Source organism: Vanderwaltozyma polyspora, genomic scaffold (genome assembly GCF_000150035.1).
Source record: "Vanderwaltozyma polyspora DSM 70294 KpolScaffold1036 genomic scaffold, whole genome shotgun sequence".
Taxonomy (NCBI): domain Eukaryota; kingdom Fungi; phylum Ascomycota; class Saccharomycetes; order Saccharomycetales; family Saccharomycetaceae; genus Vanderwaltozyma; species Vanderwaltozyma polyspora.
The window spans coordinates 173,609-192,351 of record NW_001834692.1 but is presented as its reverse complement, the minus strand read 5'-3'; the positions used below and the strand labels follow the sequence as shown (position 1 = coordinate 192,351).

Here is an 18,743-nt window from a genome sequence, read left to right as displayed (position 1 = left end):
TTTTATATTAAATATAAGGTTTTAAGTTAAAATGTTTATTACAGTTGTATTTATTTTATATATGCGAATGAATGCTCTATAAATCTAGCTCAAAGTTCCAAATATTCTCTTCTTGCCTGAAGATTCTTCCTTTTTATCAAAGTCATCAGTGAAATCAAAGTTATGTTTTAAATTCCATTGCTGTTTGATGAATTTCAAACCTTGGATATTGAAACCTAAATCATCAACATTTTCTTGTAAAGAATCTCTTAAAGAGTTTTTGACATTTAATATTTGATTTTTTAAGGCTTCATTTCTCTGGGAAATCAATTCCTTATGATTACTTCTAATGACAAAGAATAGATTTTTACAGATTAACATCAAATAGTTTTTAGTCATTTTCTTATCTTTCATCACTATATCAATAAATTTCAACAATTTCAAAACATATGAAAATGGTAACACTAAAAGAGCATCTTCTAATTGCGAAGGTTTGATTTTCACCAATGTTTCCATAATGTATTCATGAGGTTGCTTCTTCATTGCAATTAAAATTGCATTGCCTTGTGGTTTAATTGGTGGTTCACCGCTTGATTTCTTCTTCTCCCATGCCTTCATATCAATTTGATACTTTTCATTTGCTTCAATTTCAGACATACCTAAATCCAAAGCTTCCATCAATCTTTCACCAGCCTTTAGGGACTCCATTGTTTGATTACGAACACTAGTTGACTCATCCTCTACCTTTTCAGCATCACCTTTAAAAGCATCATCACCGGAACCTTCTTCCAATGATGCTAATAAAGTATCTTCATATTGTTCTTCAAGTTCTTTTTCCCTTTCTTCTTCTAAGAAAACTTGATCGTCAGTTTCTTCCCATACTCTTAAACTGTGGTCATGAGATGCTGATATAACTGAAGTACCGTCGCTTGTAATTGCTATGGACCATACTTCACTTTGATGAGCAGCCAACTTTTGTATACATTCAAATTTATCACCATCCCAATATTTGACTAAACCATCCTTGGAGGAACTGAAAAAATTATGAGATTCTGGCAAGAATTTAACATTCATTATAGAGTCCTGATGCGCAAATAATGATTTATGACAATCACCAAAATCTAAACCCCATATTTTAATATTTTTATCAGCTGAAGAAGTAATAATTAATTTTGAATCGAATGAAATATCAATTGATAATACAGGTAATTTATGACCATACAAACTTAAGAAAAACTTCATTGAATCTAGATAAAATACCTTTACAGTATTATCCAACAATGAAATGGCCAAAAATTTATCCTCTGGTGAAATTCTTACACTTAATACATCTTCGTTAACTTCCATTGTCGTATCATGAATTAATTTCATAACTGGTAAATACTTATCTGCCGTACCTGGAACCAAATCTTCTTCTACTTGAAAATTCCAAAACTTGATTGTCTTATCAGCCGAACCAGTAACTAGACGTCTACCATCACTTGTAATATCTAAAGACCAAATGGCAGTTTCATGTGCATCCTCTTTATTTTCTAGTAAAGTAGAAGAGGCTAAGTCAAATAGTTGTAAAGAACCTTCTCTTGTACCTACTATAACCAAAGTACCACCTGGCAAGAACTTACAAGTTAAGGCATAACCACAATCAAAGACTCTAATACAGGCCTTAGTTTTCAAATTCCATACTTTTAGTAAACCATTTGAAGCAGTAGCCAATAGTTTATCATCATCACTAATATCAACAGAACGTATATCTGTTCTATGACCTGGTAATTCAATTGTATATAACCTTGTTGGAGCTGGGGAAGTTGGGTCCCTTTTCTCATATGGAATGGAATAATATTCGATACTATTACTTGATGTAGTGACAACAAATTCTAATTTTGTATTGCTTACTGTAGTGAATGAAACTGATTTTATTTTGTATTGTGATTTAATTACTTGGAAAGGATGCATAATGATCGATGAATATGATTCTTTAATGTTTTGTTGAATTTCTTCATCTGTCATTCCCTTTTCCTTTAGTCTCTTCTCTCTTTTTTTCAAAGCTTTAGAAATTTCTTCTTCTCTTCTGATTCTAAAAACTTCAGTAGTTTTATCAGCATTTTGAATATAGAAGAATGCAGTTCCATTTGGAGCCACACTAAATTTAATATCCAAACCTCTTTGTTTACTTTGTTTATCATAAACACCTTTTTCAATCAATTTTGAACCAGCTTCTTTTGAAAAGTCTAAATTCCATAGCTTTAGTTGGGTATCAGCACCAGAGGTTATAAGCAAGTCTTCATGAACACCCATAGCCCAACATTCACCAGTATGAGCTATATGAGTTTCGATACATTGCTGTACCTTTAAATCCCAAATTTTAATGAGACCGTCCTTCGAGGTACTTACTAACCAATCTTCACCTTCACACCAAATACCACTAATAGCATCTTTATGCGAACGTAATTTATATAAACCAACTTCACTAACTAAATCCCAAACAATAATATTTGAATCTCTTGAACCTGAAATCAATCTAGTACCTGTAACATCAAATTTCATTACAGTAATGGCAGATTTATGACCATTGAAAGTCAACAAAACACTCTTAGATAACAAATCCCACACTTTAATGGTACCGTCCATATAACCTGCAGCTAACAGATTAGTTTCATCATGATAATGCAAATATGAAACTTCTGCTGGTTTACTTGATTTCACATCAATCGAACCTGCCGGAAGACCATCAGATAAAACACTGATCAGTTCACCTGTTTTGATGTCCCAAATATTAATGTTCTCTAATGCACTTGTAATAACACTACCTGGACTATTGCTCTTCTTTGATTCTGGTGACATCCAAACACAATTAGCATTTGTGCTGATGACACCAAAAACTGAAGCCTGTTCGAAACGTTGGTATGACTTAACCATCTCAACAACCTCACTGTTATTCTTCTATTGGCAACTAGAGATATCGATTGAATAGATAATATTCAAATATAGATATATATCATCCAATATAACTAAATCAAACTCTTATTGTATGTAGTTTGATGGCGATGAGATGAGCTTAAAATTTTTCATTAAAACTTTTCAACGTCTCACAGAAACCCGTAGAGGGCGATAATAAGACATAGTAAAGAAAAGAACCTTTAACATCGATATAAAAGAAGAGTAATCAATGATGTTGCGGACAGTAATACCACTAGTGTCATAAGATGGTATAAATCTGTAGCATATTGTCAATTATGCCTTAGTCTTTTATATTTTTTTGCCATTATTCTATATGGGGGGTAGAGAGAATTTTGAACTTTAACCTTGTAAAACGTGAGATAAAATGAATAATTTAAGATGAACGATCTTATATCCTCTTCGTATCCTCTAGAAACTCGTAATATTCATCCATGATATATGGCCAAGGGTCTAATTCGTTGTAATTCTTTGAAAGAATTTCCAGAGTAGGGTATTTCTTGAAATATTCTAATAGTCTTTCCCATACATCTCTAGTGATTGATTCAATTTCATTGACGTTGATGAACTCGATCCAACTGTTTAGTTGTAGTTCATTGATCGTAATTGGACATTTAGAACTGAAAAACAGTTTCCAATATTCGATTGCCATGTCTTTTTCGATACATTTTTCATTACTGTCTCGAATTAAATCAAAAGAGTATCTATAAATATGAGTGTAATATCTTATATCATTCTGTAATTTATGATCTAAATCATCTAGTAATATCTTCATGTGTTTTAATTGAGAACAACCTTGCTCGTACCACGTAGAAAGAAACTGATCCTTGGTTATCGGCAGAGATAATGACTTACAGTGCATCAATTCAGCTAAACAAATCGTCACGATGTCTTCCAATTGATAATCCAAATCATTAATCAATTGAATAAACCCATCGGTATCAATACTTTCCCCATTATCATTACTGTATTTCTTAAATATCTGAATCAACTCTTCAGGGTACTCAATAACCTCCTCCTCCACAAGGAAGCTACCAACCTCTTTATCATAGTACTCATTCAATGCATAGTTTAGATTCCAATTATTACGTTTCAAATACTTGGTTGCAACTTTCTTATCACAATTAGTCAATCCAATAAATTCTTCCGTAATATCAGGCTAAGGTTAATCGTTAAATTATAGTTAGTAATCTCTAGATTAAAGAACTTTGATCAAAAATATTTATAAAAATCACAAATATTACAATTAAACATACCATTTTAAAGAAGAACCGATACTCAAATTGATGGAATACCTTCACTTTCAACAACAATATCAACTTCAATGTGATCTATAGACTTCAATATTATTAAACTATACCTTATTTAAAATATTTAAGGCTTTAATGCGCTTTTAAATAAACCATCAAGTAACTTTGTACCAGAAAGCTCGATGATGGTGTAAGAACTCATATAAGGTGTGATAATTGATAATTCTAAGGTATTCCATTGAAATCAGGACGATGATTTATCCCTTGGAGTTGAAGTTGGTGTTAAATAGCATTCATGAGCTTGTCTCATCGAATAATCCAAAGGCAGAAGATGAGTTAGAGGCTTTATTGACTTGGTTAAATCCAAATGAGAATTTAAGTAATCATCAGATGAGACCTCCTACATTACGACTTAAGAATGGGATTAAGATGCTTTTAAATCAGAATTCCAGTAATTATTCAGATATCGTTTACCAATTAAGATACCTTTTAAGACATTTTTATATTTACCAAATGCGAGTACATTTCTTCTCATCTTTTGACTCTATAAAAAGCTTTAAAGATATCCAAAGGTTGGAGAAATACTATGAGTTCCCATTACGACATGTTAATATATTTGAGAATCATTTAGAGGAATGGTTAACTGAATCCGATGGTTTAAAACATTATTTGATTAATAGAAATTCAATTTTTAGAGACTATGTTAAGAGAAGATTAAAATACCTTGTATTAGAGGATGATTTCGATTTAGCACAAGATATAATAGTATGGATCAATAGTGCCAATGGAAGTGTATCTTCAAGAGATATCATGCTTGATATTTTGGTAGAAAAAATATCAGTCTTCAGTGAAAAACATATGGTCAGTATTTGGGATCAACGATATCTTGTAATGGGAAACTTATAACAAATTTTATTACCAGGTATTGGTCTCAGTTTGCTGTTTTATTGGATTGTGCTGAAAATGATCATGATCTAACAAAACGTGGTATTTAGTTGTTTTGAAAGGCAAATTTTTGAAGATACAATCAAGGGAAAATTTCGAGATAATGTGTAACTGGTTTTCCAAAGACCAAACCAAGTTTATTAGAATTGAAGCATATACTTGTAGATTCAAAGGATTCTACTAATGTAGTTGTGAAGTTTTTATGTGAATTCGAAAGAAAGATAATGAATCCAAGTATCACAACGGTAGACGCATTAATTGCGTATGTCAAGACAGTTAAATCATTCTTAACATTAGATCCAAGTGGGAAATACTTGCACTCTATATCAACATTTGTTAATCCATATTTACAAGAAAGGAACGATTTAGTCAGTGTTTTACTTTATGCAATTTTAGATCTTCAATCTGAAAACTTCCAAGAAGAGGCCCAGAATATACTAGATGCAGATTCTTTAGTTATACTGTCTGATGAGTTGAGAGATCCAGAATTTGGTATTGAAGGTGAATTAAATATCGATTTGGACAAAAATGAATTGACTGGTCAACCAAGTAATAAATCTGGCGATTCATCTCTATTGTATAGACAAGTTATTACGCAAATGTTGAATTGGGTACCGGAATCATCGAAGATTGATTCTAAAAGACAGAAAATGATAGGTTTGAGAAAGAATTTATTGGATATACTATTAGAAATATTTGAAAATAATGAAGTGTTTATTGCAGAATTTTTAAAATTATTAACTAAAAAATTGCTGAAGTTAAAATACTACAAATTAGATTCTCGTTGGAGTAAATGTTTGAAATTATTAAAGGAAAAATTCAAGGGCAATTCTGCAGGTACGACCTCAATTTCTACAAATATTGGCAATGTTACCGGCTCTGATCTAGTGTATATCAATAATATCGATGTAATGCTATGGGACTTGAAAACAAGTGGAGACTTAACATCAAGAATGCACCAGATCGAAGGATTGGACAGGAGAATCCAACCGAAATTTATCTCATCTCTTTATTGGGATCAAGCCAAAGAATCAAAATCCAAGGGGAACAATGCCAAACAGACACAAATCGATCCCCTTCTATCTACCCAATTAGAAAAGTATATTAGGGTTTATTCTGAATTAAAACCAGGAAGAACATTGCATTTACTGAAAGACCATGGTACAGTGGAATTAGAATTTACATTCGAAGATGGAAGAACTATAAGTTGTGACGCAACATTGGAACAGAGCAATATTATTAATTATTTCAGTGAAGCAGTATCAGAAAATGGATTGTCCTTAGAACAATTACATATACTTTCTGGAATTGAGTCGACTGGATTGAAAAAAATATTACAATTTTGGGTTGATGAGAAAGTCTTATATTTTGATGGACAACTGTATCGAATTCTAGAATATTTAGATCAACCTGAAATTATAGTACAATCATTGACTCATACTGGAGAGGTATTAAAAGAAGAACAGAAGTTAAATCCATTATCTTCATCATCAATTACAAGTGATATTGATCAGATGAATAAGATTCATGAAACGTTAAACAATGTTTGGCCATATATCAAAGGGATGTTGACCAATTTAGGAAGTTTGAAATTAGAGAAAATACATTCGTTTTTAAGAGCGACAGTGCCAAAAGACGTAAATTACAATTCCATAACCGTATCATCATTAGAGGTGTATTTAAACAGTCTAGTGGAAGATGATGTTTTAGAATTACTGGCAAGCGGTTCATATAGACTCCCATCGACTTATAAACCATGACAAGAAAGGAAAGAAAATTGATTAATAGAATTAAATTACATTGCATTGCATATCATTAACTAAACAAACGAACAGATGAATGAATGAATCGATAACAAAACGTATCTCCATTAGTATAAAAGTGAAAAGACTCGAGTTTTATCCTCCTTTTCTTCCCAGCAGCCCTTACAATCCTTCTATCACTACCAGAAGGTTCCAGCAATCATTTCGCAAAAAGAGTAGCATCAAAATTTACAAAATGGTATTATATTTCATTCTCTTATCATATTTTCAAACCTCATTTCAGACACTGACAAGTGGTACCTCAAATCAATTCATCTCTTAACTGTCAAAAATGAGCAGAACAAGACATCAAGCAAATATTGAGGTCCCTTCAAACTGGGGTAAAAAAGGAAAATTAACAAGAGAAAGAGATAGTTCACCAAAAACAGATCAAGTTTAAACAATCATCAATCCATCAAAGATAAAGACCAATCATTAAACCATTCCACTAGCTTAAACTCTGTATTACAACTCTACCTAATATCTCCTTTCTCTTTAAATACTTCTCCTAAATCACGTGACATATTTCTTGTGGTTTCTCGAGAATTCCGAAGAGGTCCATTTCCTGGATCCTTTGATATTTCGAAAACGTCAAATTTAAATATAATTGATATATATATGTAAGATATTAATTTGTAATACTGTTTTTGGTTATGGATTATAGAATCTTATAAGCTAATGGTATACAAATACCTGTGAATTTATTTGGATAGGTTTAGCTTACTGTGATTTATAGTATTTCCATCCTTTTTTTATAAGCCTAGGTTAGTGTAGACGTTATTAAGCTGGATATCAAGAAAGTAAGAAGAAAAAAATTATTAGTAACATTTGATCTATAGGAAAATATTTGTTCAAAAGATATTTTGCTATTGTTATGAGTAATACAAACAATAGTGATGGAGCTAGGCCTCCTAATGATGGGGAGAATCCGCTTTCGAATGACGGTCAGAACGGTGATTCGGGAGCAGTTGATTCTTCTGGAAGACCAACCACAAATATTACTGTTTCGATTCAATACTCTTATTTCACACCTACTAGTTTAACTGGGACTACTGCTGGTGGTAATAGTGGTGATTCAGTTGCATCCGGTTCTAATTCTGGGACTTCAAACATTGGCGATGGTGGTTCTGAAACCACCGCTGCTGGAATACCTCCCATGTTCCCTGTTGGAAGACCTGATGGCTCTTTAGTATTATCCTTTAGAGATGTTCCTTCCTCGACACCTCAGCAACGTTTGGAGTCTATTATATCCATTGCTGCAGAATTAGCAATGCGTAGATTCAGTGATATGGTTATGCCTAACAAAGGTATTCCCAGAGAAGAGTTTGACAAACTTAAAGTGTTGAAATTGAAGGACCTTCCTGCTGATGCAGATAAAACCTGTGGTGTATGTTATGATGAATTTGTTGATGAGCCTGTACCTGGAGCCAAGAGAGAGAGAGAAACTGATAATAAGGAAGATGAAGAAGAGGAAGGATCTGGAAATGTAAAGAGGGCAAAAGTATCTAGTGAAAATGAAGGCCCCCAACCAAACGAAGGGGAAACCAGACAAACAGAAAATGGACCAAATCAAGGCACTACATCTACTCAAAATTCAAATACATTGCCAAACCAAGAGGAATCAAACGAGCCAGTGTATCTTGAGTCGCCTGTAGAATTACCATGCCACCACATATTTGGTAGGGAATGTCTCTACAAATGGACCAGACATGAAAATACATGTCCTCTATGTAGACACATCATTGTTGAGTTAACCCCTGAACAAAGAAACGCTCAACAGGAATCAAATAACAATAACACAGAAGCATTTGAAAGAATAAGACAGTTATTATACAGTGCAAACCCTGAAGAAGTAGTGAATCCATTAGCTGGAAATAATACCTCAGAAAATAATAACAATAATAATAATAATAATGATAATAATGATATCACTACAGGTAATGGCAACTCGGCACAAACTGCTTCAACTACAGATAGTGGTACTCAAGAAACAACAGTCGGTGATGGAATCACCTATTCAAGAAGAGAAATTGTGTTTTTAAGACCAGACTACGCTAATGGCAATGCTACTCCTGTTAATGTAGAACCTGCGTCAACAACTACTGCATCTGCTCCTCAACAGGGATCAACTACTGCCGCCACAACTATCCCTACTACAACTAGTACCTCAGGTTCCAACAGTAACACCGATTCTGTTCCAGCCCAACCTACCTTTTCATTGTCATCAACATCAACAGCAAATTCAGTTGAAGGCACCGAAACTCCATCGACGACTAGTACACAACCATCTAATAGACCAACCGATAGCAGTTTCCGCTGGTATGCGGTTCCCGTAACAGTTATTCAGTTAGGAAACGGTAACTTACCAACAGGAACTCAAACTCAAGCCTCTCCTGAATCAGCTAATGGAACACCTGCCTCCAGCAACATTAACTTACAAGATATGTTTGGGCAGCAGAACCCTACTCCTTTGTCAAGATCTAATAGTTTCTGGGATGAAATATTCAGTGTTGCACCACCATTGAACTTTAGAAGACCATTTTCAGAAAGATCTCAAAACCAAGCTGGTGCTCCTCCAGTTCCTCCGGGGATTCTTGCATCACTAGCATCTAGATTGAGAGGGTTACGTAATCAGAACCCTGCTACCAACAATGTTTCTGAAGCATCAAATACACAACCTCCACAACCTGAATCATTGTTCAACACAGGTGTAGCCAGTATCAGAGGTAGTAATGGTGAGGTCTCAACATTCAACATTCATAATGAAGAACTTCCTTCCGTTCCACAACATCATCAACCTAATAACAATGATAATGAAGATAATGAACAAAATACAACAGAGCATACAAATCCTGTATCAGAGAATGATAACCAGTCATAAATTATATGTGCATACTTACCTTCAAGAGAACCTTGAACGAAGTCAATTAATATTTTTATTTTTTTTACATCATAACTATTATTACTTTAAGAAGTGTATATTATACTGTAATTTCTGCATGCATTTTATCTGGGGTTTTCAAAATGTTTCATTATATACAATCTCAATACATATATAATTCATAAATATAATTGAATAAACTTTATAGACAATCGATTCATAAGTCTTTACTGTCATTCATAACCTTCTTTCGTTATGGAACCTGTTAAAAACATATTAATTGAAACTTCGCCTTAAGGCTTTAATTTTAAAGGCAACCAGGAAGTGAAAAGAATCATCATGATTCATTAAAAATATGATAAGGATTGAAAACTTGTTACTTCTAATATATATCGAATCAATGAATATTAAGGTATATTACTATACTATTAGCATCTAATTTATCTAGTTTCGTTTTAGTTGAGAATTTGCTGGAGATTTAGAGGTTGGATCATATCCAGAGATCTTTAGTAATAATTGAAATAGAAACAGGGACATTTAGGAGACTATAAGGTAGAGTACGTTTAGATTTGAACTATTGGAACAATGGCTTTGAACTTTCATATGCAAGGTTTCAGTGGTTATGGAGTCCAGTACTCGCCATTTTTTGATAACCGTTTGGCAGTTGCATCAGGTTCCAATTTTGGATTGGTTGGAAATGGTAATCTATTTATCTTGGACATTGATCCACAAGGAAGAATACATAGTATGAATTCATTTATGACGCAAGATTGTCTGTATGATGTTGCTTGGAATGAACTTCATGAAAATCAGGTATTAGTGGCCCAGGGAGACGGTTCGTTACGTTTATTTGACACCTCCTTACAGAAATTTCCAATTGCTATCTTTAAAGAGCATAGCAAAGAAGTATTAAGTTGTAATTGGAACCTGATAAATAAACAAACATTTGTCAGTAGCTCATGGGATGGTACTGTTAAAATTTGGACGCCAAACAGGAAGGAAAGTTTAAGGACCTTACAAGTTCAACCGGTAATGCAATCGCAGTTGGTGGATAACACTATAGCCAAGACTAATGGCTCCAGAGGTACAATATCTGCTAATAAAAATTGCATATACCAAGCCCAATTTTCACCTCATGATGAAAACCTTGTTATGTGTTGTTCAGGAAACTCTTACGTGACTTTATTTGACTTGAGACAACCAAATAGCAATAACAAGCAACAAAGGTTTTTGGCACATAATGGATCTGAAACTCTAACTTGTGATTTTAATAAATATCGTCCTACTGTTGTAGCTACAAGTGGTGTTGACAGTTCGATAAGAATTTGGGATATCAGGATGTTAGTTAATCTAGGGCCTCAATCGCAGCATATAAATAGCTCAGCTGCATGCATCAATGAAATAACCAGGGCACATGAATTAGCAGTCAGGAAAGTTGCATGGTCACCACATCATCCAAATGTGTTGCTATCTGCATCCTATGATATGACATGTTCAGTTTGGCAAGATTTAAGTTATGATGGTTCCAGATTTACTATGAAGACTAACAGTATAGATTCCTCTAAGGGCTTTATCAAAAGGTTCACCGGTCATTCTGAATTTGTATTTGGTGCAGACTGGAGTTTATGGGGTCAACCCGGGTTCATTGCAACTACTGGATGGGATGGGAACGTATTCCTATGGAACGGTCTCCAACGGTAATGAATAATTAATTTTCAAGACAAATGAACAAAAAACCAATGGTATTCTAATAGTAATCAATTAAAAAATAATAATACTTTATACATTCATTTATTCCATTACTTCGAAATGCTTTCATTAATTTCTGATTTTGCATTGTATCGTCATATCCTCAGCCTCTTATAGGAAAAGCAAAGCTTTCAATCAAGAAATTTTATATCTAGAATCTCATGAGATATATTATCGACCATATATTCATTCAAATAGACACCTATATATGTACCTAAATATAAGTAGCAGTTCATATATATTTTATGAATTTCTCTATCGTTATTGAAGTACTAAAACTCTCATTCCTGAAAGGGAATGGGATGATTCAGACAAGGGAAGGAAAATGATTGATATTTAAACCAAAATAATTGTATAATTAATTATCTTGTTAATGGTCTTGCCAATGACATCGTTGTATAAGAACGCCATAAGTTATTCTCTGACACTTTTATATCTCACGTGTGCCAAGAGGTTTTTGGATCCGTAGTATTCTGTTACGAGATCAAATTACGTATTGTCAGATCAGATATAAAAACATTACACATTAATATTAAATGAACTGTTGAAAGATTAGAACGTTGTTTGAAGAGGATCAATAGGACATATTCGAGTGACAATTGTGCAATTGTGATCAGTGGCTACTGTTAGTACAAGTTTTGTCAATTGTCAAGAAGTTATGAGTTTGCCTTTAAAGCTACTCAACTTAGATACTAAGACAACTATAGTCGATGCTAAACAAAAGAGGTTTGAATTAAATGTTGAAAGTTCATTGGCATATTTTGATTCTGTAGATGAATGGGCAGACTATATTTCAAATTTAGGTAAGTTATTGAAAGCTCTACAAAGTTGGAAACCACAGTTTCAAAATGTTAAATATTATGTCCCAACACCATATCAAGTTAGTAGAAGGTTAGCCTCATCTCTATCTCCAACTCTACCAGCTGGTGTACATCAGAAGACTTTAGATGTCTATAACTTTATCTTTGAGAAAATTGGTATCGAAGTTTTGTCTGCAGAATGTAATATTTGGATTCCTGGTATTTTACCTTTGATGGCTTATGCCTCAATATCAGTTAAAGCTCAATTAATTGAACTATATGAAAATTATTTGGTTCAATTAGATTCAAACGTGTTGAAAGTACTTATAAGACCAATGATTGCCAGTTTGCTACCTGGTATTGATGAAGAAAATAATGAACACCAACCAATGGTTTTTAAATTAATCGAAACTATAAAGGAAAGGTTAAATGACGACTCTTTGTTTTGGCAAACATGTTTTATGATAATTATTAGTGACAAAGAACATAGATTGGGTGGTGTGGTGTGGTTAACTAGAAAGTTCCCATCGCTGAATGCTGTTCCTCATTTAATGTCAAACCAAAATAAGAATGATGTTGAACAAAATGTATTACTTGAAAGTTTATCTGATTCAGATTTGAAAAAAAGAGCGATTGATTTGTTATTGCCAGGTACTGAAAACTTATTATACCCAGAACCTGGGTTACTCGTAAGAGCCTTAGTCAGCTCTCTTGACGAGGACAACGACTTGCTAGTTAAACGAGGTGGTTTAGATCTTTTACTACAAAGATTACACCTTGATTCCCCAGTAATACAAGCAGTCATTGACCGTTCAGATAGAGCATCCTTAATATTAGCCTGTTGTAAGGTTACCATGAACAAAGATATGTCATTAAATAGAAGAGTTTGGAACTGGTTTTTGGGGGCCTCAAATAAACAGCAAGGAACTGAAATTAAATCAAGAAAATCTGAAAGTGAAGATAACATGACGAATCAATATTTCCTCAAATACGGTTCTGATTTAATTGTAGAATCGTTGTTGTCACTCATTGATTCTGAAGATACGGCTGCTACATGTTTTAATATCTGTATATCTATCTTAGATAGATGGGAAATTGGTACGTATGTAACACCAAAAATATTTTTAAAATTAATGAAATGTGCCAAACTATACAGAGAAAACAATAAAGTTATAGCATCTGCTCGCTCATATTTTAATGCAATTGATACCAATATTATTTGGGGTGAGTTATTCCTTCACTTCATTGATAACAAAGATTTCGAATTCCTAGAGTTCATATTGACAACATTCAGTATATCAGAAGATGAAGAAATGATTGTTCGTCATATGCCACTTCTTTTGCTAAGTATGCTGGCATTACCTTCACAAGAATGGGAATCCCAAGGCAACGAAAAGGACACATCATACATATATAACATATCGAATTTGATTATCAGTTACATTCCTGAACGTGCATTTTTACCTCTTATTGAGTCTAAGATAAAAGTAAAAGATAGTCAAATTAATAGAAAGAAAATAATAGAACAAATTTCTGCTTATTATGACGACATTAGAATTTCATATTCCAGTCAGAGTGGAGACCAAATAGGCGATCTTTCAAAATATATTGAAGTTCAAGATTTATCGTTATATATTATTTCATTATCATATGAAATACTATTACAGTCTTTCAAAAATGATGTGTATGTGCTGGAAGCAACTACTTGCTTCTTATCGATTTATGAAAAGGTTCCAGATTATAATGATGATAAATTGAAACAAAACGACTATAATTGGCATGAGGATTTGGTAGATACCTTAGTCAAGGCATTAGAAAATGATAAGATCTTAAAGGAATCTGTTTTTTCTGCAACAACAGTATTTACCAAATTCCTTTATAACAAAATCAACCTTCTGAATTCCATAGAGTTAATTAAGATTATTGTTATTCGTCTTTGGGATTGTATTTTGAAACCTCCTAAACAACTAAAGGCAATAAAATGCTTGGAAACATTAGATATGTACGTACCTTCTGGATATATTGAAGAGCAACTTACACGTTCTTTTATGGCAGAAACTGATATTTCAAAAAAACTCCTAGTCGTGGATTTGTTATGGAAACACTTGAATAAGGATAATGTCCTCATTACAAGAATTTTAGAATTATTAGTCGACGAATTATTTGAAGATGAGAATCCTCGGTATTTGTTTGTCGCCAATTGGGTATTATCTCTGAATCGATCCGGAGGCATTAGCAGATTATTTGAATTTTTAATTGGCCATTTGATCCAATTTAAATTTCTGTCTAGAGATCATATCACAGAAATTGATGACCTAGATTGTTTTACCTATAGAATTCAGTCATTAACAAACGTTCTGAAATCAAATGATCAAAAACTCATCCAAAATTTTTCAACATGCACTACAGTTCTTACAATTAACGACACTGACGGTGGTGAAAATTTGGATACATACAAGAACTCTGCGATAAGAATTATATTGAAGTTTTTGGAATTGAATAACAACATTCATGTAGCAAGTGTTAGAAGTTGTTTGTCGTTGTTAAATCTTTTATTAGATGGAACTGAAGATAGTTTTAAAAATATTGTCATTACAATGTTAGAAATGTCTTCAACTTATATATCCCAAGGAGGAGTTGAAGCTGAATCAATTGCAGTCTCATTGGTTAATATTGTCTTTAAGGTTTTAAAATTCTCTCATAGTAATAACATCAAGTTAGAAATATTTGATGATAATACTACTCATTTGAAGTATTTGGATTACCTGGTGACAAGTGTTTCAAATATGGAAAGACCTTTAATTATTGGATCTTACATCCAATTATTATTGGGAAGTATCCCATACTTTGAGAAATCGATATTTAGAGTTGTCGTTCCATTGAGTGCTTCAATCGTTCAATGTATAGACAAATTATTTTCAGAAGAAGAGGACAAGGATTATTTCCTGCAATCGATTGTTCTTTTATTAGATGGTTTGAAGATGCTATTAACAGAGACTTACTATCGTTTAACTCCCTTAGAACAAGATAATTATTTCGCTGCTGCAACAGCTGGCACAGATTTTTTACAGTCAATGGTATCTAATGTATTTTCAAATGACAACAATTCTGTTGCTAAAATTCAGGGTGAAAGAAATGTTACAATTCAGTCATTCAAAGAATCAGTTCACTGTTGCATAGGTTTATGGGTATGGATTCATGAAACTTCTGAGGTGTATAAAAACAATGAAGATAGCGACCTACCTGTTATAAATTCCCACACATTAAGAGATTCTGTTTTGAAGTTGGTAAATTCTCTATTTCAACTTGAGCCTTTAGAAATTATAGATTGTATTATTATTAATAGAAATGATTCAATCGCAAGATCTTTAGTTTCATCTTTAGAAGAGCACCAATCAGGGATGGTAATTTCAAGCTTATTATATTGCATATCTAATAGATGTTCAAGAGGTTCTTCGCTTCAATTATCCATTAATAAGGACTTGATACGCTTGCAAAAGCCACACAGATCTGATGAAAAACACTCCTCAGGGAAAGCTTTAGCTAAAAATTTGATCGATTTCTTAATTGATTATATAGCTGATTTCCACGATTTAGTGATTGAAGATGCTTACTTAGATTTCATTACTTTTGCCAAGGATACTGTTTCTAATACCAGTAGCTATACAACAGTCTGGTATTCGATTCTGAGATTATTTGCTGTTGTAGCTACTAGATTGTCGAAGTCTGAGTACGGAGACCAGCAAAACATTAAAAGAGAAATATCTGAAATTTTTATTAGATATTTATCAAACTCAATCTATGAGATATCTAATGAAGAAAAGGACATTAAACCTGCTTATGCGGCACTAAACTATGTGGTTGAACAATTGCAGTTAATAGTTAATGAAGATAAAGCTGGAGATAAGTATAACAATGCATTAAATATAATCATTTCGGCTGCATTACAGAAATATTTTAAAACAAACTCTAGTACAGATATTCCTGATTGTGTATTAGATTTGGCATTAACAATATCTAAGCGTGGTTCATCAAATAAGGTATGGAAATCATTGATAAATGATATGTTCAACAATGATAAACAATTTCTGACAATCAATAATAATGAGAAAATAAATGAAATCATCTCAATATGGTCAAGATACCCTGACTATAATACGAGGTTAATATCGGACTTGCTTCTTTCAGTGAACGCTAAAGGTATAGCATTAGCACCAGCACTTATCTCATTCAACTCATGGAATGTCTCTGAAGTAGATATGAAATGTTTAAGCATCCTACGAATTTCATATTTGTTGATGGTATCTGAAAAAGACACGCATCTTTTGAGTTTCCAGCCATTGATTTCATTTGTATGTCAATTTTTAACTTCAAAAGAATCGAAATTAAGAAGTGTGTGTTGGATTTTATTGAGGGTATTATTAGTGAAAATATCTTCAAATCATTTTAACGATTATTGGCAGACTTTGTCTTTTTATTTACAAAGTAATTTACAAGAATTCTACGAAAACATTCAAGTTCAGGCAGATATTAATTCTAATGAAATTTTACAAATTTGTAAAACTTTAGATTTACTTTTAACATTAAATTTTGAAGGTTTCCGTGCCACTAATGAATGGATATTTATAATTGATACTATAAATTGTATTTCTAAGAAGTACCCATACATCGCTTTGGTTGATAAGATCTCAGAGTCAGATATGTTTAAGACAATTACTGAAGATAGTTTCCAACTACCAAAACAGTCCAGATCATTGGTTCCAGTCCTAAGTGGGATTAACAAATGTGATAATTATACACAATTGAGCAATTTTTTTAGGCAATTAAGCTACCTGCATTACGAATCTGTATATTCATTCAAAAACATTGATATACAAGTTGCAGAGAAAGACTTATTAAAAGATATATTTATAGAATGAACATTTTATGATATTATAGTATAGATAATTATATAGTACAAAAAATGAATGCATGAGTTTGTATAAATTTTTTTTATTCGTCTGACCATTTCCATTGGCAGCTGTTAATTTCTGGAGAATCTATAGACACTCAATACTTCCCATCCAGCTTTCCTATGTTCAACGAGATCTATTTTCCAACCTTTTAACCTCATCTCCTCGGCAACCTGTTCAGGATGATTTCTAGCACAGAACAAAATATAAGCAACACCATTCTTAGACAAGATGCTATCCAAATTATCTAGAACTTTCTGTGTGACAACCATCCCATCTTCACCGCCATCTAGTGCAAGATCTAACCATTTATAATCATCCTTAGATTCAGGAACCTCAGGAACCTCCTCAGCGGGAACATACGGAGGGTTGAATAGAAGAACATCTACCTGATTCTTCCGTAAGCCAGTACCTAAATTACCTTGAACTGTATCTAAAACAGTCCCTTTATCACAATTGTTCAGTTTGGCTGTCTCTAATGTAGCTTCAACTGCCCATGGACTGACATCAACAGCTAAATAAACAGAATTTAAACCCACAGGTATACGGTTCTGAATCATAAAGGTAGTTACAATACCAGAACCTGGTCCAAATTCACAAACTAAAACTAAACCATTGAATTTTTCAACTAAATAGCCTTGTTCCTTCTCAAGAGCATCAAGTAAAAGGAAACTATCTTCACTAGGTTCATAAATCTTATCGTAATCACACTTCACCAATGGAGTAGGAAGCATTGTTAAATAACTAATACTTAACCTTGACTATCTTCGAAACTACTCCTCACACTTGCTACATAAATCATAAATCGAATTCGAATTCGAAACCGTTAATCACTTTTTTTTATATACATTCTCGATGAGCTATCGAATCTTTTCAATTGAAGAGGGTTGATTTCGAAACTTTAATTAAAAGTTGCTTTGATCTTTGATGATTTAAGAAGTTAGTTGATAATGTTTATAATTCAATAAGATTTTAAGGTGGTTTTTGTAGTGGAGGAGGATTTGTTGAATGGATTGAGTTTACTAGAGGTTACTAGGATCAATAAAATGTATGTTAAGGTTAAGACTTTGACAGGGAAGGAGATTTCTGTTGAAATCCAGGGATCTGATAAGGTATATCATATTAAAGAGCTATTGGAGGAAAAAGAAGGGATTCCACCTTCTCAACAGAGGTTGATCTTTCAAGGTAAGCAAATGTATGTATAATTGATGTATTTTTTCTTCGATCTATTTGTTTTATAGATTTCATGATTTGTATAGTTCTTTTTTTTTACTGACTAGTATGATTTATAGTGATGATGAACAAACTGTGGATTCAGCTAAACTGACAGATGGGATGCAATTGCATTTAGTCTTGACTCTTCGTGGGGGTTGTTAATAAGTGGAGGGATACATCAAAGTAATCCACTTCGACGTTTGAGCTTTAGTCTC

General features: G+C 33.0%; 7 protein-coding genes and 1 pseudogene across 7 annotated transcripts; 5 read left to right on the top strand and 3 right to left on the bottom strand.

The window, feature by feature from the left end:
• Window positions 1–84: 84 nt before the first annotated feature.
• On the bottom strand, window positions 85–2,895 carry DIP2 (snoRNA-binding rRNA-processing protein DIP2; the record flags this gene model as incomplete). Its single annotated transcript, XM_001647131.1, has 1 exon — window positions 85–2,895. The coding sequence occupies one exon, from the start codon at window positions 2,893–2,895 to the stop codon at window positions 85–87; it is 2,811 nt and encodes a 936-aa protein (XP_001647181.1).
• Window positions 2,896–3,325: 430 nt separating this feature from the next.
• On the bottom strand, window positions 3,326–4,193 carry DCN1 (NEDD8 ligase DCN1; the record flags this gene model as incomplete). Its single annotated transcript, XM_001647130.1, has 2 exons — window positions 3,326–4,093; window positions 4,191–4,193. The coding sequence occupies 2 exons, from the start codon at window positions 4,191–4,193 to the stop codon at window positions 3,326–3,328; spliced, it is 771 nt and encodes a 256-aa protein (XP_001647180.1).
• Window positions 4,194–4,436: 243 nt separating this feature from the next.
• Window positions 4,437–6,889, top strand: Kpol_1036p67pseudo (annotated as a pseudogene).
• A 916-nt stretch (window positions 6,890–7,805) lies between these two features.
• Window positions 7,806–9,812, top strand: SAN1 (ubiquitin-protein ligase SAN1; the record flags this gene model as incomplete). Its single annotated transcript, XM_001647129.1, has 1 exon — window positions 7,806–9,812. The coding sequence occupies one exon, from the start codon at window positions 7,806–7,808 to the stop codon at window positions 9,810–9,812; it is 2,007 nt and encodes a 668-aa protein (XP_001647179.1).
• A 585-nt stretch (window positions 9,813–10,397) lies between these two features.
• PEX7 (Pex7p) lies at window positions 10,398–11,513 on the top strand (the record flags this gene model as incomplete). The annotated part of the gene is made up of 1 exon (XM_001647128.1): window positions 10,398–11,513. The coding sequence occupies one exon, from the start codon at window positions 10,398–10,400 to the stop codon at window positions 11,511–11,513; it is 1,116 nt and encodes a 371-aa protein (XP_001647178.1).
• A 706-nt stretch (window positions 11,514–12,219) lies between these two features.
• Kpol_1036p64 (uncharacterized protein) lies at window positions 12,220–17,280 on the top strand (the record flags this gene model as incomplete). Its single annotated transcript, XM_001647127.1, has 1 exon — window positions 12,220–17,280. One exon carries the CDS (start codon window positions 12,220–12,222, stop codon window positions 17,278–17,280), a length of 5,061 nt encoding a protein of 1,686 aa, XP_001647177.1.
• A 104-nt stretch (window positions 17,281–17,384) lies between these two features.
• Window positions 17,385–18,047, bottom strand: MTQ2 (S-adenosylmethionine-dependent methyltransferase; the record flags this gene model as incomplete). The annotated part of the gene is made up of 1 exon (XM_001647126.1): window positions 17,385–18,047. One exon carries the CDS (start codon window positions 18,045–18,047, stop codon window positions 17,385–17,387), a length of 663 nt encoding a protein of 220 aa, XP_001647176.1.
• Window positions 18,048–18,359: 312 nt separating this feature from the next.
• Window positions 18,360–18,690, top strand: RUB1 (NEDD8 family protein RUB1; the record flags this gene model as incomplete). Its single annotated transcript, XM_001647125.1, has 2 exons — window positions 18,360–18,508; window positions 18,606–18,690. 2 exons carry the CDS (start codon window positions 18,360–18,362, stop codon window positions 18,688–18,690), a joined length of 234 nt encoding a protein of 77 aa, XP_001647175.1.
• Window positions 18,691–18,743: the final 53 nt, after the last annotated feature.